The 20,283-nt window shown below is 29.9% G+C and overlaps 3 protein-coding genes across 4 annotated transcripts; all 3 read left to right on the top strand.

Moving 5' to 3' along the window:
- Positions 1-1,298: 1,298 nt before the first annotated feature.
- LOC130669130 (neprilysin-2-like) lies at positions 1,299-9,454 on the top strand. Of its 2 annotated transcripts, XM_057471868.1 has the most exons (9): positions 1,299-1,851; positions 1,947-2,068; positions 2,128-2,181; positions 2,246-2,467; positions 2,544-2,764; positions 5,194-5,676; positions 6,088-6,127; positions 6,197-6,402; positions 7,489-9,454. In XM_057471868.1, exons 1-9 carry the CDS (start codon positions 1,832-1,834, stop codon positions 7,819-7,821), a joined length of 1,701 nt encoding a protein of 566 aa, XP_057327851.1. In that variant the 5' UTR covers positions 1,299-1,831; the 3' UTR covers positions 7,822-9,454. The 2 variants fall into 2 exon arrangements, with proteins under 2 accessions (XP_057327851.1, XP_057327842.1); XM_057471859.1 differs by having other exon boundaries at positions 1,300-1,851; positions 5,194-6,127.
- Positions 9,455-9,592: 138 nt separating this feature from the next.
- On the top strand, positions 9,593-14,433 carry LOC130669115 (neprilysin-2-like). The gene is made up of 8 exons (XM_057471833.1): positions 9,593-9,734; positions 9,830-9,951; positions 10,011-10,064; positions 10,129-10,350; positions 10,427-10,647; positions 12,019-12,952; positions 13,021-13,238; positions 13,876-14,433. Exons 1-8 carry the CDS (start codon positions 9,658-9,660, stop codon positions 14,212-14,214), a joined length of 2,187 nt encoding a protein of 728 aa, XP_057327816.1. The 5' UTR covers positions 9,593-9,657; the 3' UTR covers positions 14,215-14,433.
- Positions 14,434-15,444: 1,011 nt separating this feature from the next.
- LOC130665038 (neprilysin-2-like) lies at positions 15,445-19,545 on the top strand. Its single transcript, XM_057465287.1, has 8 exons — positions 15,445-15,536; positions 15,723-15,862; positions 15,951-16,004; positions 16,103-16,321; positions 16,398-16,618; positions 17,419-18,334; positions 18,667-18,884; positions 18,990-19,545. The coding sequence occupies exons 1-8, from the start codon at positions 15,514-15,516 to the stop codon at positions 19,326-19,328; spliced, it is 2,130 nt and encodes a 709-aa protein (XP_057321270.1). The 5' UTR covers positions 15,445-15,513; the 3' UTR covers positions 19,329-19,545.
- The last annotated feature ends 738 nt before the right edge of the window (positions 19,546-20,283 follow it).

The raw sequence follows: 20,283 nt of genomic DNA, 5'->3' as shown, positions 1-20,283 counted from the left end.
TTGAAGTTACTGTAATTGAGTTAAATGTAGGCAGGAAATGGATTTTTAATTTTTTTTCAAAACTTAATGATTGAGTAAATAAATGTTTTTAAATCGCCAAAAAGTTTTTATCAAAAACTTTTTCTCAAACATATTTTTTTTGCAAGATTATTTTTTTCTAAAAAAATTATTTTTCAAAGAATTTTTTTTTCCAAAAAATTTGTTATCTTAATTTTTTTAGAAAACTTTAGTTGTTAAAAATATTTTGAAAATAGAAATACATATTTATATCAATTATTTAAGATAAATTGGAATACTTAAACTGAACTGTCGTACAAAAATTTTCGATTTAAGCATAAAAATACGTTGACTTGAGAAAAAAAATTTTGATTCAAGATAAAAATTGTAAGATAATTATTTACTTGGTGCAAGAAGATTTTTCTTGAATCAAAAACATTTTTACTTGATTCGAGTTAACTTTTTTCGATGTAGTTATAATTCGCAAAAATATCGGATAATTTTAAAAACCATTTAGGATCAATATTAATAGCTGACAAAAGTTTTTCCTTTAGCTAATAAGGTTCTTCATTTGTACGTTATCAAAACCTAAATGCGTCTTTCAAATTTTAGTTTGTCTACACTGTAAAATATTATTGGACTCGGTGTAGTGTAAATGTCTGTGTAAAAATTGTGGTGTGAAAATTACACTAAGTATTGTATTAAATTTAAGCGGTGTGAATTAGAAATTTTTCCTCTGTCAAGCGTGTATATGTGTAATTTATGTTTAAATTTTGCGTTTAAGGCAAATAATCATAAAAAAATTAAAATGTTCAAAACACGAGTTAATATCTAAATAAAATTGCTTAAACCAAGAGAGAAATTTCTTGAGAGAAAACATATGTATGGAGGAGAGGAAAGTCACCGGTACCAGACAGCAGTAGCGGGAGTAGTTCGATGCTCGCCACGAGATCGCGCCCAGCCGCTGTGTAGTGTCCCTGGCAAGATATATATCTCAGAACTGTTAAATTCCAAAGTTAAAAACAATTTCGGCATCAGTACAACTCTGTCATTTGACAAAGTGATACTTACAGTTTTGGATTGTATTGTAGTTTATCCTATATTACATCAAGACATTAATATTTATTATTAATGGTTTAATAAATAATTTATCTTTAAAATTTAACTTGAACTTTCAAAAAAAAATTAATTCTAATCAAAACTCTATAGAGTCTCTACTTAATAATTAAAACCATGTGAATGGTATATTTGTGCGAAAAAAAAATTATTTATTTAATGGATTTAACTAAAAAATATTCATTGAATTAACTAAAAAAACATCGTAATGATACTTAATATTTTTGTTTGCTTTAATGAAAGAGTTATAGATGAATTAACTACTTAAGTTCAGTTTAAAAAATTAAAAATTATTAATTGAATACAAGTTTAAAAATCAGTTACATTAACTATTTATATAGTTAATTGAACTAAAAAATATTTAACATAACTACTTAGAGATATTTATAATAACTATCTATTGGTGTTGTAGTAACTCCGAAAAAATAGTTAAAGCGCTATTTAACTGTCATTTTATAGTTAGATTTACTGGATTTTTCTCTCAGTGTAAGAGCAATGACGTTTCATATTACCTATGTACATAGAAGTAAAGGAATAATTACAATTACTTTGTCCCTTACCCTTGACTTACGTCGTACACAGATTTACTTTAACAAGATAATAGTGTAATAATTTAACACTTTTTAAAGTGAAGCATAAAACTACTATCAAACAGCTTGGGGTGCTTGCTATTTGTTATTTACCTCAAGACCGCAATAGTGATAACAAATATTCTACAATGTATCGAATATTTAATAAGTAAGACTATATTTATCATCCAAATTCACATATTTCGATGCATAAGTTAATTGAATTAATAAAATACTTTTTAAAAATGTGATAAAATTTTTTAGAACAGGGCGATCGCGGGTGTCTCTTCTTGATCGTCCATTATTTTTGATAGTGACCGTTGGATTTATTTGGTCTTTAATTTCAATAAATGATGCGTCTGTTATCGATACTGCACGAAACAATGGTAACTAATTTATTGCATTCGAGGGTAAAGAGATTAATTTTATAATTTTAATTTTTTAGTGGTGACAAATAAATGCATGAGTACCGCATGTTCTGTAGAGCGTTCAGAAACCGGTAAGTTATGATTTTAATTTTATTTTTACGCTTTGATATAATTTTAACAAATTTTTTTCAATAGCCGCACGAATCATAAGATACCGAGATGATACTATAAATCCTTGTAATAATTTTTACCGATTTGCTTGCGGGAATTACAAAAAAACTGATAAGTCAAATGATTATGATCACCTTATGTCACAAAAAATTGTTCATTTTGAAAAGCAGATCAAAGAAGGAATCTCTTCTGACTTTGAGCCCTACAAACTTATCGATGATATTTACAAAATATGCATGAACAAAGGTAAGTTGTCGATGGTTATTTGTTTTAACAGAAGCAATGGTCATATAAATGTATTGTGTATTGTCTATTTGTGTAGAGGCTAGGGGACAACAAGGTTTAGATCTTATGAAGAGAATCATTAAGACTTTAGGAAACTGGCCGATTTTGGAAGCCGACAATTGGAAGGAATCTGAATTCGATTGGATCGATTTTAGTGGCAATGCAAAAAAAGTCGGTTATGGTATAAATTATTTCTTAGATTGGCATTCTTTTTTCACGTTCCGTAATAATAAATATGGTTTAAGATATGCTGTCACAGTAAGTACTTGGTCACGTTGAAACATAGTCCTCCTTTCTTATAGATACCTACTTCCTTATAAGGAATTAATAACCGGAAATATAAACATGCATGCCCATGAAAAAATGAATTAGATCTACGTAAATCTAATTTATTTCATTCTGGAGATCTACGAATATCTGCTATATTATCCAAGTAAATTGACGTGAGTTTACGTAATGAATCAGATGTACCCAGTTCCACGTAGACGCGTTTTTAAGCATTTTTAGATCTATCTAGATCTTAGATCTAATAATTCATGAAAAAGTGTACCTAAGTAGATATAAGTAGATCTTCAAAATAGAACAAATTGGATTTACGTAAATGTACAAAGATTTAATCCATTTCTTCACGGGCGATGAATCATATATGATCGTGTAAGATCCTATCTGAGTATATATGGTCAGATATTAACTTTCGTCTCGGGTTACCAGGATACAATATTGGCATATATGAGTACATGTGATTATATATATTTACATAGTGTATGAATAGTATACAATAATATATATGTATCAGATATGTTCATATTAGGGCGTTTCAAAAAAACAAAAATTTTTTTTTCTCGGAACCAGGCTCAAAAGTTTCGTTTAGATGCCAAAATAGGCCTCTGAAAATATGAGCCCTTAATATTAATATTAAGGTTGTCTGCATCGCACTTTTCAATTTCCCATAAGAATAACGCAGGAAAAAATATTTTGTTTCTTCTGATTTTTGAAACTAATGATCCGTAAATTACATTGTAATGTCCATCAAATATTTTTGTAGAGAATTGAACGCTCTACAAAAAAAATCTCTTATCATTTTTTGATAAATCCATTTGTTCGAAAGTTATTGAAGCTGGAAGTCAAATCTATAGAAAATTTTGAGTTCTTTTTACTTTTCCAGCAAAACTATCAGACTTATCAAAAAATGTCATAGGATTTTTTTTATAGACAATTTTATTCCCTACAAATTATTCTTAATGAAGTTTTTTGAAATTCCGTATTGTTTTCTAGTTATTTTCATTTTAACGTTAAGTTCTCAAAATCGATTAGAAGACTATTATTTTTATGAGCTTGGCATAAGAGAGAGAAAATAAGAATTTTTTTATTTTTTTTTTGTACGTTTTACTCGGGTTTTTTTTTTTTTTTTTTTCGTTTTTCGGAAATTATTTTTTTTCTCTTTACCTCAAATTTACTGAATAACTAACGCAAAATTGAACGGAAATCCGGAAAAAATCAATTTTTTCATTGTTGTAATGATTACACAAATTAAGGAACAAAACTTGTTCCTTTAATTGTTTTGTAAAACTTTGAGCAATCGGCCCGGACAAACGGTTCAATGGATCAATCTGAAAATTTCCAGGGTTTTTGAGGGTACATTAAGCTGTAAAATCACCTAGCAACATTAACCTATCCATCAATATTTTAAAGTAGCGATGAGTTGACTAAAAAACCAGAAAATGGCCATTTTTTGTGGGTTTTTCAAATTGATATTAAAAATGAAAAAAAATTTTTTTTTTAAATCGAAAATGGAGCTTGTAGGGGATTTATTCAAGTTTCTCAAACTGCCCTTGAAATTACTGTGCGACCATTAGTTGCTGAGATATCGATAATCAAAGACAAAAGGATCCTTTTTCATTTGAAGGCTGATATCTCAGCAGCAAATTGTCGTACAGAGAAACAAAAAAAAAGCAAATTGTAGCTGAATAAATTTCCTAAACGAGCCATGAATTGGTTTTTTCGAAAAAAATTTTCCCAACTCCGTAGACCTAAAAAACAAAACTAAAAAATTTAGAAAAATTTTGTCTCAACCTATTTCTTATGATTTCGCGAAAACCGTGGCTCAGAAAATTATTTTAGTGGAAGATCTTTAAACTAGAGATATCAATAATCAAGCTTCAATTTGCTTTTTTTATTTTTTTGATACGATTATTTTTCACGAAAATACAGCCTTCCAAAAATCACTACAAAATTTATAAAATTTTCTTGTTCCTTTAATTTTTTGTTTAAGTGTATTGTGCGTCAAAAAATATTTCTAGGGTATGTTACTAGCATATATGACTGATCATATATATAATAAATGAATCGTACACAGAAAAAAAAAATTCTCGACTGAAGGTAAATATTCTTGATTCAAGAAAATTTTTTTGGAGACCCGAATTTTCTGAGATAAAGTAGAAATCTTCTCCGACCAAGACGAATTTTTTTCAACCAAGACAAATTTTCTTGGCTCAAGAAAATCTTGACTTGGTTCCCGAAAACGTTTGTCTTCAAAAATATTTTCTTGACTCAAGATATCTTTTTTTTCTGTGTATATAATAATATATGAATCATATCTGAATCCTATATAGTAATACTTTATATATGATCATATATATTTTTATTTTGTACTTTCAATCTTTATTTTAAATATTTTGTTCCAATAGATGAATCCATACTATTTTGATCTTTCAATGGGAACAGAAACCATAGAGAAAAAAGAAATGTACGCCGACTATATGCTTGAAATAGCACGATCTCTTGGTGCAAATAATGGAGAGGTCATACAACAATTGAAGGAAGCCTTTGAATTCGAGAATAAATTTAATGAGATTATTTCAAGAGATATTTCATCTGATATGAATGATAACATTACTGGTGTCGATATTAATATTCAAGGGTTACAAAAGCAATGGCCGAGTATCGATTGGAAAAGATTTATTGATAAATCCCTAATTCCCTTTGTGGACAAGAATGAAGAGCCTATTTTAACTGTAAAGAGTTCTACAATTTTAACAGAGTTTACAAAGCTCATGGAAAAAACTCCAAAACGTGTACAGGCAAATTACGCCATCTGGAAATTAGTTCAATATTCAGTTCCTTATTTGACTGAAGAATTTAGGAAAGCGCAAGAAAAGTTCTATAAACAAGTAGGTTATGTTGGCATTCCAACTGATGATTATTGTATGCAAAGAGTTGAATCGGCTGCAAGATTTGCTTATGTTCAGTATTACTTGGATCAACATAAAAGTAGTCGAGAGACCATTAAACAAATGACAATGGCTTTTAGCGATCGAATTATTAGAATGATAAACGAATCTAAAATATGGTGTCAAAAAGCTAAAATTCAATCAATTGAAATTATTAAAAAAATGCCATTCACGATAGGGCTATCGGAAAAATTCTCTGATCCGAAGGAACTTAAAAAATACTACGCGGATGCCCAAGTTGTTGAAAATAACTCCTTGCAGACGCTTTTGAACTTGAATGTATTTGAATTTAAAAAATACTTGAGTGTTAAAGCAAACTTAGATATAATTCCATACGATCTTTTTCCGCAGAGTAAAGTAGGCCTTCCAGATTATATTGATGGGCAATTACGTAAGTTTTTTTAATTCGATTCCGTTGCAATAAGGGCGTTATATTATATGAATAAAATTATTTGTACAGTCATTTCAACAACTATGATAGATAGTCCTTTGTTTAACTACAATCGTCCAATGTACATGAATTTTGGTTCAAGTGGTACCTATTTGGCTAGTAATATCGCCTCAGATATATTTTACGTCGGAATGAATTACTTAGTTGGGAAAGAACAACTCGATTGTTTCCGTCATCAAATTGATGATTTAACCGATGAGGCAATGAAAGAAAATGTAAGTACTGCACACTTCAAGCGCGAAGTGCTGAGGGTGATTTATGAACGGTTTTTTTCCGACTATTTTTTTCACACAAAAATATTTCTACACTCTTTTAATTACACTAAACTAAGTTATTTTCATTTCAATGTCGAGCTCTTGAAATCGATCAGAACACTACTTTTTTAAAAGCTTGAAATTAAAATGAAAATAACTAGAAAACAATGGGGAATTTGAAAAAATTTTACCGATGATAATTTGTAGAGAATAAAATTGTCAACAAAAAAGACCCTACAACATATTATGGTAAGTCTGATAGTTTTGCCGGAAAAGTAAAAAGATCTCGAAATTTACTATAACTTGACTTCGAGCTCTAATAACTTTGGAAAAGATGGATTGATCGAAAAATGATAAGAGACCATTTTTGTAGAGCGTTTAATTTTCTACAAAAATATGTATTATTCAATTCGATCTATTGATTTGTTCACGAGTTAAAAATACTCAAAGTTAAAAAAAAAAATTTCCCGTGTTATTTAAATGGGAAATCGAATTTTTTGATGAGCTAAGCCGCTATTGGACTTAAACCCTTTAGCCCAGCGGCATAATTTTTTATTTTCTATATACTACCAGATTTTCTGGTATAGCAGTAAAAAAATAATATAGCCTTAAAATGACACACCCTAATATACATACATACATACATACATACATATATAAACTTTTGAGCGGATGGTATTTTTTAACTCTACGTGCCAAAATAAGATATATGGTGACAAACTTCTGTGATAATTTGATCATGAGACCCATTGCAATAGTCCGATTTCTAAAGAAATCTACCTAAAAATGTTGATAAAAAAATATTAAACTGAAATTAAGAAATGAAAAATTAAATTGATAATTTATAAGTTGAATAAAAATTCATAATAAAAAATATTAATTAACATTATAAAATAAAAGTAATGATTAAAAATAAAATAAGCGATTGAGATGTGCACTTTTCGATTTTCCAACATTTTCGAATAATTCTTTGAAAGTTGTATTGTATGAAAACAAACAAGATTTACTTCAACTACTAGAGATTTCACGCACCTTCCTTTTTCTCAGATGCTTCGGGATAGATTCGATGTAGAATTGGTTACCAAGTACATCGGATTCCGTACTTCTTGGGCAGCTTATCAGGATTACGTTGCCAGATCGGGAACAGAACCGACTCTTGGAGGATACACACAGAGCCAATTATTTTGGATATCTTACGCACAATCATTCTGTTCCGAGTATTTAAATGTGAATGAACCACGCAATATTTATTACAATCAGCTAAATATCCTTGAATACAAAATGATGAAAATACTTTCGAATATACCTGAAATTTCAGCTGATTTTCAATGCCCCGTTGGTTCTAATCTGAATCAGGAACCCAAATGTACCTGGTGGTAGTTAATATAATTTGTTTTTTTAACAATTGTTCCAATTTACTTATTTGTTTTATTCAATACTGAGATAATTAAACGTGGAGTTTTATAATTTTGTAATTACTAATTATAATTATAATTTTTGACCAGTATTCTATCAGAAATTTTAAGAAGTTGACAAAAATCATTATGTAGTGAGTTGATGTAAAACCAAAGATAATAACAAATGATAATAACAGAAGATAAAAATACTCCTGTTTTTTTAACTACACTCAGAAAATTAAATGATAGGAATTACCGTCTAGTTATGGTAAAAATTTTTACTATCAATCCGATAGTAGTGAATATTATCTAAATGATTGTATAAATCATCTAGATCGTAATATTTACCATATGTATGATAATTGTTACGATCCTGTATGTTAACTAGAGTTAATTAGTATTTTTATTCTAAATAGTTATATTTATAACCTAGGTGGTAACAGTTATCATCAGAAATTATAATTATTACCATCCTGATAGTAACTGTTACGAAATTTTATTGCAGAAGTAAATATTATCATCCTGATGGTAAATATTACCATTGTGATAGTAACTGTTATCATCCTGATTGTAACTGTTACGAAATTTATTGTAGAAGTTATCATCCAATAATTATCAATCCTATTAAAAAAAATTATAACACTAACTATTTTTGCATTTAAAAACGTTCCAATCATTCTAGATGATTGGAGTTAAAAATTTAGCATAATAAATACAATTACTTAATTTTCTGAGTGTATAATACTTACAAACATAGTAATCATTGCCACGTAGCATGGTGACGCTGATTTTTTAGCCGCATTGTTTATTTGACAGCGCTAGCCATGCTAGCATAGGAATGATTTCTATGCTATATTAGAATTATGACAATTTCAATGTAGCTGCTCCAGATAACAAAATTATATAAAATTAAATGTAAAAAATGGCTTAATATAGTTACATATAATTATAAATTCTTACATATAATTATACCGCACACTGATAGAAGGATTTATTTGAGAATAATGAACCAGATTTATTAAAACTCTTGTGAGAAGATTCTTTGAGACAAATAAATATTTATTACAATTAAGTCAATCGTTATTTTATCTCAAATAAATGTTTGTAATATTAACAAAGTTTTCTTGACTTGAATAAATATTTGTTCTAACCATATAATATTTATTAATTAATTAATTGGCGAATCTTATTAAGTCTAACGAAATCTTTCTATCAGTGTACTATTCCTAATCTAGGCTATTTTCAGACGTGTTTTCAATAATTTTTAGTCTGGTTTTGGTTGCCTCTAGATCAAAATCAAACTTTTTTCTTATAAAGTATTGTCTTCTTTTGTTTTTATCCGAACCAAAATCAGACTTTTACTACTTATTATTTTTATTAGTCTGTTTTTGATCGTCTTTAGATCAAAAACAGTTTAAAATTCTTATGAAAATTGAAAGACAGGCCAAAATCAGATCAAATTTTTAGACCCGGTTGGTTACCATATAGAATGGTAATCATCATTTTCTTCTTTTCGTGTATTGGTATATTGTTTAAAAACCAACTACGAGAGGAGTCGCGGCAGTATTATGGATCGAAATTTAACTATAAATATATTCCGATTTGAATACTTAATAATTATCATAATAATAAGTGAGATCATTGCTAAAAGCAAAGATGTTTCATATTACCCATCTACACAAAATTGAAAACATAATTACAATTACTTTGTCCTCTACCCTTGACTTACGTCACTCACACATTTATTTTAACAAGATAATAGTGTAATAATTTAATAATTCTTAAAGTGAATCATAAAACTACTATTTAACAAATTGAGATGCTTGACATCTGTTATTTACCTCAAGACCGTAATAGTGATAACAAATATTCTACAATGTATCAAATATTTAATAAGTAAGACAATATTTATTATCCAAATTCACATATTTTGATGCATAAGTTAATTAAATTAATAAAATACTTTCTAAAAATATGATAAAATTTTTTAGAACAGGGCAATCGCGGGTGTCTCTTCTTGATCGTCCATTATTTTTGATAGTGACCGTTGGATTTATTTGGTCTTTAATTTCAATAAATGATGCGTCTGTTATCGATACTACACGGAATAATGGTAACTTATTTATTGTATTCGAGGGTAAAGAGATTAATTTAATAATTTGAATTTTTTAGTGGTGTCAAATAAATGCACGAGTACCGCATGTTCTGTAGAACGTTTGGAAACCGGTAAGTTATGATTTTAATTTTATTTTGACGCTTTGATATTATTTTAATAAAAATTTTCTACTAGCCGCACGAATCATAAGATACCGAGATAATACTATAAATCCTTGTGATAATTTTTACCGATTCGCTTGCGGTAATTACAAAAAAACTGATAAATCTAATGATTATGGTCACCTTATATCACAAAAAAATGATCACCTTGAAAAGCTGATCCAAAAAGGAATCTCTTCCGACTTTAAACCTTACAAACTTATCGATGATATTTACAAAACATGTATGAGCAAAGGTAAGTTGTTGATAATTGTTTGTTTTAACAGAAGCAATATTCATATAAATGTATTGTATATTGTCTATTTGTGTAGAGGCTAGGGGACGACAAGGTTTAGATTTTATGAAGAGAATCATTAAGACTTTAGGAAACTGGCCGATTTTGGAAGGCAACAGATGGAAGGAATCTGAATTCAACTGGATCGATTTTACTAGCAATGCTAAAAAAGCCGGTTATAATATAAATTATTTCTTAGATTGGCAACCTTTATATACGAACCGAAATGAAAAAAGGACTTTACAATATTCTGTTAGAGTAAGTTATATGACGCTGGGTCACGTTTAAACACCGTCTCCCCCGTAACAATTTTCATTGTAAGTGTCTATGCAAGACACTGATCACAAAGATCTTACAGCCAAATTGACTAGGACTCGTGCAATAATTTTTTTTAAGATATAGTCTTGCAGCAGTTTTGTACAAGTTTCATAAAAACCGCATCTGAAACATCCAAATATGTCTGCTTTTTAATATAATTATAAATCTCTCAACCGATATTTAGCGAAGATTTTACTACAAAATTTATGGGTGACCTGGACACATTATACGCAATCATATTGTAGATATTTCATGGATGGCTTATTGGTAAAATTACTTAGGACGTTCTTGTGAGAACCCTGCGTAAGAACTCTTTCAAAAATTCTTACACTTGATGCAGCAGATTTGTGCGAGACATTTGATATAAAAATCTCTGTCACACTTACCCGTCCCCCTCCAATGAGTGCACAATATTGATATATATAAAGTTAGGGGAGTAGTTGTATCTAATGTCTTGCGCAAATCTACTGCGAACAATGTGTCTGCATTTTTTAAAAATTTCTTGCGCACGTTTCTGCATTATAACTACAGTCAAGTCGCGTTATGAACTCACCTACAGGGGTGTAAGGAAATATAATTCTAAGAATTCCAGTACCCCCATTCACACTTTCCCTACTTTATAAGCGTGTAGTGTGTACTTGATTGTTTTCTTAGCCATAGAGGAGGAATATCTTCAATAAAAATAAAAGTCGATGGGCTCATAACGCGACGACTGTAGTTGCAAGACATTATAATTAATGAATTAGAAATACATCCGAAACACGCTTGGATAAATTTTTAAGTAAAATATATCATTTCTCTCTGACAGTCAATTAGCGAAATTCACTAGCTGATAGGAAATATTCACTAACTTTCACTAATTCAGTTTTAAAGAGTCCGTACTTGTGCAAGTCCTGCGCAAGACTGCAGTTCAAATCTGTAGTAAATGTCTGTAGCGAGAACAGTAGTCATAAAAAGAGGCAGACAACTACCGTCTACTAAAAACGGTTACCCGACCGTTGATCCTTGCGACGATTGATCCGCCGATTCACTAATTTTGTGTGCGTGTAACATAAAAAATATACTCACACACAAATTTTTCACATTTATATGTGTGTGAGTGTATTTTATCGGCGGATCAATCGTCGCAAGGATCAATTGTCGGGGACCAATTGTCGGGGTTCAGTTGTCTTTGGGTCATCGGTCGTGTCACCACTAAAAACACTTGCGCGAGCTTATACAAGATTGTTAAATATATCCCTTTCTAAACCTCTAGTTTATAATAAGGAATTAATACTCTGAGTCTCTATAAAAAATATTTTGTCCTAACAGATGGCTCACTCCTATTTCGATTACTCAATGGGAACTAAATCTACAATGAATAAACAAATGTACGCAGACTATATGCTTAGAATAGCACGATCTCTTGGTGCAAATATTGGGGACACTATACAAGAATTGAAGGAAGCATTTCAATTTGAAAATAAATTATATGAAATTATATCTGGAGATAATTCGTGTCATAAGAATAACAATGACATTGATGATGATATTAGCATTGAAGAGTTACAGAAGCAATGGCCGAGTATCGATTGGAACAGATTTATTGATAAAACCCTAATTCCTTTTGTGGACAATAACGAAAAGCCTATTTTAACTGTATGGAATTCTACAGCTTTAACAGAGTTCGTAAAGCTCATGGACAAAACTCCGAAACGTGTACAAGCGAATTACGCCATTTGGAAAATAGTTCAATACTCAGTTCCTTATTTGACTGAAGAATTTAGGGAAGCGCAACAAATGTTCCATAAATTAGTAGGTTATGTTGGCATCCCAGCTGATGATGACTGTCTAGAAACAGTTAAATATTATACAAAATATGCCCTTCTTAATTTATATTTAGACCAATTCAAAAGTAGTCGAGAGACTGTAAAACAAATGATAATGGCTCTCAAGGATCAAATGGTTAAAATGATAAAAGAATCTAAAACATTAAGTGATGAAGCTAAAAATAAAGGAATAGAAATTATCGAGGAGATGTCATTCACTATTGGACCGTCCAATAAATTGTCTGACCCGAAAGAACTTAAAAAATTCTACGCGGATGCCCAAGTCGTTAAGGAAAATATGTTGCAGACGCTTTTGAACTTGAATATATTTAAAATTAAAAAAGAATTTAGTATCAAAGTACTATCAGAAATAAACCCACATGATATGAATAAGTTAAGTAGGCTGGGAATTCCAGATGATCTTAATGGGCATTTACGTGAGTTTTCTTCTATTGGATTTTGTCAATAAATGCGTTATATTTTAGTAATAAATATTATTCTACAGATATACCAGCGACTATGATACCTAGTCCCTTGTTTAACAATGATCGTCCGATGTACATGAATTTCGGTTCAAGTGGATCATATATAGCTTTTAATTTTGCCTCAGCAGTATCTCATGTCGGAAGAAATCAGACAGTTGGAAAAGAATTCGTAGATAAACAACTCGATTGTTTCCGTCATCAATATGATGATTTAACCGATGAACCAAAGAAGAAAAATGTAAGTATTCAAATAATCCTTGGAAGTTGTGTTGTATGAAATCAAATAAGCTTTCCTTCAACTACTAGAGACTTCACGGACCCCGTTTCGAACGCGAAAGCGTTGAGTGTGCTTTACTGTCATTCTCTCGCTCTCGGCCTTTTTCACTGACTTTAAATCCTCTTTACTTTCTCTATAGAACACCAAAGTTGTTAATGATATATACCATTTTAAAGGAAATTTATTAAGGAACATTTTTCAATGCAATCCTTATTTGATTCATGATGTGATTAATTTTAAAAAAATGATTTTGTCCGAAGCCCTCAGTGCGTCAATTGTGGTGTTCGGACTCGTCTAAACACGATAACTTTCGAAAAACAAAACTTATCGACTTATTTTTTTTCTTATTATCTGTGTATTTTTTATCACAAGAACCCTATCAAAAATTACTATCTGGATCCTTTTTGTTTTGGTGTAATTAATAAAAAACGTGAAAACTGATTATTCGAGAAAAATTTAGCTGCTATTTTTACTGTTATTATTTTTGTCATTGTTTCTCTCTATCAACTACTGGTGGTAGCACTAGCGTATGATTAAAAGTAAATTGAGCGATTGAGGTGTGCACTTTTGGATTTTCCAACATTTTTTTCTTCTTCAGATACTTCGCAATAGACCCGAAGAAGATATGATTACTCAGTACATCGGATTCCGTACTTCTTGGGCGGCTTACCAGGATTACGTAACCAGATTGGGAACAGAACCGACTCTTGAAGGATTGTCTTATACCCAGGAGCAATTATTCTGGATATCTTTCGCACAATCATTTTGTTCCGAGTACTCAAATGTGAATGAACCGCGCAATCTTTATAACAATCAGCTTAATATTCTTGAGTACAAAATGATGAAATTATTTTCGAATATACCTGAAATTTCAGCTGATTTTCAGTGTCCCGTTGGTTCTAATATGAATCAGGAACCCAAATGTACCTGGTGGTAGTTAATATAATTTAATCAAATATTAAGATAACTGAAAGTGGATTTTAGAGTTTTATGTTTACTAAATATTGTTTTTTGACCGGTATTCCATCAAAAAATTTTAAAAGATCAAGATAATAATAATTGTTTGAAGAAGTGGCGTAAGATCTTATTAAAATACATATTATACTGTATAATTTTGTATAAATTATATGAAAATATACGAATAGAATATTATCCAAGAAAATTCGTGTGGATTTTTATTAAAACAAATTACTGCATAATATTAATTACATTCCTTATGTTTTTCTTATAAAATTAGTTGATTTAATAACTAATTTTGATAAGAACAATAATGCAATAGTAATATAAGAAGCTTACATAGTTTAATTAGCAGTGATTATATTTAACTTTCTGCTAAGAACATTTACATGTGCCGCTTAAGTGCTTGGTAATTATTTTGTTTTCAAAAGTTTTTACTACGATAGATGGATATTTAGCGGACTATTTGCAGATTGAATCTGTATTTTGGCTGATAGTATTGAACTATGATAGCTAATGGAAAAAATAGTCGAATCAAATTTTATAATTCTCCAATTAAAATGAAATGTGACTTCGTTAGCTTACATTTTTGAGCTTATGTAACTTGTGATTTATAAATTTTAATTTTATATCTTCCATCTTTTCTGGGAAAAGTATAGAAACCTTTAAACAGCCAATTTTCTAAATTCAAAAGGAATTCTTTTTCTTATGATATTGCTAAATGTGATGCACAATGTTATTATTAGGTAAATAACAGACAAGTACAGGGAGAAAAAAATTCATTAATAATTACAATATTATAGTAAAATTTACTAACAGATATGACTAAATACATTCAGTATATTAATGATTACAAAACGTTTAGTAAAATTTACTGGTTGGCAATTATTACATAAAAAGATATTAAGAGTATTTATGCGTAATGTTTTTTTTGCTAACACAATTATATTTTTTTCTATCTATATAGTGAATTCTACTATATGAAAATGCACAAATCCAAGTCAAGACCTTTCTAACGATACCAAATTTAATGATATTAACCAATTCTATCATATAGATATGCCAGGAACAAAGTTTTCCTTATTCTCTTAATAATATAGATGATGACATTGAACTATACCCTTGACAAGCCTCACGCAAACATTTAATTCAACAAGATAATAGGGTAATGATTTAATAATTATAGTGAATCAGTTAGTTTACTATTAAACAAACCGCGGAATATAAATTTTGTTATTCACGTCTGACGGTTGACAAAAGTGATACTGGATATTTCATAATGGCGCTTGAAATATTTAAAATGTAAGATGAGTTATTTATTATTTATTTATTTATGATCCATAAGTGATGTCAATTATTTAGTTATTTCAAGTGAGGGGAGGAAAAGAAAGAAAATAATCAATTTAAAAACTTTTTTACGATATCAAACGTAGTTTTAGTGACTATTTTGTGATTATATAATAAATGTGACGGTATCATTTTTTATAGATCACCAGAATCATTGCGGCAAAAGAAACAGAGCTTAGTATTGAAGCGCAAATTTTTTTTAATTGTAAGTGTTGGATTGGTTTGTTCCATTTTGCCGATTAATACTTCAGCGGCTGCTGTCGACACTCCGCAAAACGATGGTAAAATATTCCGACTCTTGTTATCGAATCAATTTTTTAATATTATAATCAGAAAGTACAGAGCTTATAAATATTTAAAACTTCTTAGGGGCGGCAAACAAATGTACAGGTAACATATGTGCTACAGAACGATCGGAAACTGGTAAGTTATTTTTGAGGATCAGTTGTATGATGCGTTGAAACTATTATTAAACAATAGGCCAATAAACGTTTTTACTGCATTTTTATTTTATTGTTCAGCTGCACGAATCAAAAGATACCGAGATGATACTATAAATCCTTGTGATAATTTTTACCGATTTGCTTGCGGGAATTACAAAAAAACAGATACTTCTAATGTTTATAATCATCTTATATCACAAAAAAAATACCTTGATAAGTTGATCCAACAAGGAATCTCTTCTGACTTTAAGCCCTACAAACTTATCGACGATATTTACAAAACATGCATGAACAGAGGTAAGTTGTTGATGATTGTTTGTTTTAACAGAAGTAATAGTCATTCAAATGTATCTTATATTGTCTATTTGTGTAGACGCTATGGGACAACAAGCTTTAGACCTTATGAAGAGTATTATTAAGAATTTAGGAAACTGGCCGATTTTGGAAGGCAGCCAATGGAAGGAATCTGACTTTAATTGGATTGATTTTAGTAGCAAAGCCAAAAAAGCCGGTTATAATTCAAATTATTTCTTAGATTGGAAACCGCAATATTTGAATCGTAACAAAGAAGTAACATTAAAATATTCCGTCAAAGTAAGTTTTGGGTCACGTTTCAACATTGTCTCATTGTAATTGTCTGTGCAAGACACTAATTTCTGTTCTTACAGTAATATTGACCAGAATTTTCGCAGGGCGCTTTTAACCTTTCATTCACCGTGCTGTGAGGAAAATCCCGCCTTTGTTTTTAATGATAAATTTGAATAAGTTAACCATTACTTTACTAAACTGATTCAGCGATTCTTGTATTGATATCTTACGAATCGATACAAAAAGTTTCTATAATTTTAGTTGCTTTATTTTTTTTTCAAAATTTGTGTTAATGCGAATAAATCGTGAAATCGCGGCGATTCCCTCAATGTGCGACTGATCTCGTAAATAAAATTTGATGTGCGACGTTGCCATATTTTTAAAAAACGATCTCAGCTGATTCAATCAGTTGAAAAATATGGAGCATAGTCGTACAAATAATAAATAATTTTCATAGAAAATATTTATTTTAAAAAAATAGAAAAAAAAAATACGTGTGTATCATGGGACACCCAAAAGGGGCAAAGTTGTGGACTACTTTGGATAAAAATAGTCATACAGTGTCAAGAAGACAACCAGGACGAAACTCCAAGTTACGCGTAATACATACACAATAAAAGAAACAGAGGCTGCGCGCTGCCTATGGCAGTGTCCTCTCATTTACTCTTTGTCACTTATTTCCGTCGCATTTTTTCATGACATTTCAATTTTTCTGTGCTAGGTCCCTATCCTGAACACGCGTAAAGAAGCTTCGATCAAAAATTAATAATCTGATTCAATAAAAGAATCTTTCTTTGTTCCAACAGATGACTAGCGATTTGTTCGACCCCTCCATGCCTGAGAAAACTACTTCGCAAAAACAATTTTACTCTGACTACATGGTAAAAGTAGCACGACTTCTTGGAGCAAATGATAATGACGTTGCAAAGGACATGGAAGACGTTTACGACTTTGAAGAAAAATTATCAAAAATAAGTGTCAAGGAAGATCCCAATTACACAGAGAAACTCGATATTGAAGAGTTACAGAAGAAATGGAAGAATATCCCTTGGAAGAAATTCGTTGACAGAACCTTAATTCCCTTTCTGGACAGTAACGAAAAGCCTACTTTAACTGTATGGAATTCTACAGCTTTAACAGAGTTCGTAAAACTCATGGACAAAACTCCAAAACGTGTGCAAGCAAATTACGCCATCTGGAAAATAGTTCAATATTCAGTTCCTTATTTGACTGAGGAATTTAGAGAAGCACGAAAAACATTTCAGAAACAAGTAAGTTATGTTCGCATTCGCGCCGATGATGATTGTTTGAAAACAGTTAAAACTTATGCAAAATATGCACTTCTCAATTTGTATTTGGATCAATACAAAAGTAGTCAGGAGTCTATTAAACAAATGATAAAGGGTTTCAAGGATCAAATGGTTAAAATGATGAAAGAATCTAAAACATTGAGTGATGAAGCTAAAAATAAAGGAATTAAAATTGTCAACGAGATGCCATTCACTATTGGGCCGTCGAATAAATTGTCTGACCCAGCAGAACTTGAAAAGTTCTATGCGGATGTGAAAGTCGATAAAAATAACTTTCTGCAGACGCTTTTGAACTTGAATATATTTAAAGTAAAAAAAGAATTCAGTGCTAAAGTACTATTTGAAATAAATCCATATAATACTAACATGCTAAGTAAAATAGGCCTTCCAGATAATGTTAATGGGCATTTACGTAAGTTTTATTCTATGCAATTTTGTTAGCAAGCGCGTTTTATATTCAGTTCCAGGATAAAAAAAATATATGTCATTAAACAAAATTATATGTAGAAAATGGTCTATTACAATCGCATATAATTATATATAATTTACTTACATTTACATTTTACAGTAATTTACCGCAATTCGTGACATTTTTACCACAACGTAGTGAAGTACTTCACTTTACGTAAAATAACGTAATTTTGCAGTTAATTCACACGTTTAAAAGAATAATAAAATAATATATCTTCATGTATAATTATATATAAATTTTTTTACCCGAGCTAATAAACACTATTTGTATAGATATACCAATGGCTATGATACCCAGTCCCTTGTTTAACAATGATCGTCCAATGTACATAAATTTTGGTTCAAGTGGATCATATATAGCTATGAATATCGCCTCGGCAGTATCTCACGTCGGAATAAATCAGACAGTTGGGAAAGAACTCGTAGATAAACAACTCGATTGTTTCCGTCATAAATATGATGATTTAACCGATGAAACAAAGAAAGAAAATGTAAGTATTTAAATAATCCTTTGGAAGTTGTATTGTATGAAAACAAATAAATTTTCCCTTCAACCACTAGAGATTTTACGGATCCTATTTTTTTTTCTTTTTCAGATGCTTCGCAATAGACCCGAAGAAGACTTCATTGTTCAATACATCGGATTGCGTTCTTCCTGGGCAGCTTACCAGAATTACGTCACAAGATTGGGAACAGAACCGACTCTTGAAGGATTACCTTATACCCAGGAGCAATTATTCTGGATATCTTTCGCACAATCATTTTGTCTCGAGTATTTAAATGTGAATGAACCACGCAATATTTATAACAATCAGCTAAATATTCTTGAATACAAAATAATGAAAACACTTTCAAATATCCCTGAAATTTCAGCTGATTTTCAATGTCCCGTTGGTTCTAATATGAATAAGGAACCCAAATGTACCTGGTGGTAGTTAATATAAATGAATCAGATACTAAGATAACTGAAAGTAGATTGTTAGAGTTTTATGTTTACTAATTATTGTTTTTTGACCGGTATTCCATCAAAAAATTAAAAAAAATTAAGATAATGATAATTATTTAAAGAAGTGGCGTAAGATCTTATTAAAGTACATATTATACTGTATAATTTTGTATAAATTATATGAAAATATACGAATAGAATATTATCCAAGAAAACTCGTGTGGATTTTTATTGAAACAAATTACTCCATTATATTAATTACATTCCTTATGATTTTCTTACAAAATTAATTGATTTTAATTACTAATTTTGATATGTACAGTAAAAAATATTGTGTTAAAATCAACACAACTTGTGTGTTAGAAACGGTCCACACAATATTTGTGTTATTTTTCAACACAGACTATTTGTGTTGAATTTCAACACAAAATTTGTGTTAAAATTTCAACACAAAATTCGAGTAATATAAGAAGTAACTTCAACACTTTTTAAATGTTAATGGTGACACAAAAAAAATGTTAACTTTTATATTTGTACCATGGATTATTTTTAGGTTATCAAAAGTGTCTACAATTATTATTTAACATTGGACTATTTTATGATAGTAAACATGATCCTTAAGTTAGCATACAGTTAACAGTTTTTGAATTTTTTTATCAACAAATCAATTACGAAAAAAAAATAAAAATATGCGCATGTAGAAAATTAAAAAAGCTACAGATGCAATTTTTTAAATATTTTTTTTTTTTAAACTATACGAATCATGAACTTTGTAAACTTATTTTTTTCATGTCCAATTGAAAATAAATAAAATTAATGTCACAAAAACAATAACTAACCAAGCAGAACTGATGCTTAATGGCGCTTCCCGCGTAAATAGAAGGAAGACATTTTTTTTAACACAATTCAACTGTCGTTTCAACACTTTTTTTGTGTTGATTTTA

Source organism: Microplitis mediator, chromosome 1, assembly GCF_029852145.1.
Source record: "Microplitis mediator isolate UGA2020A chromosome 1, iyMicMedi2.1, whole genome shotgun sequence".
NCBI lineage: Eukaryota > Metazoa > Arthropoda > Insecta > Hymenoptera > Braconidae > Microplitis > Microplitis mediator.
This window is presented reverse-complemented; position numbering and strand designations above follow the sequence as displayed.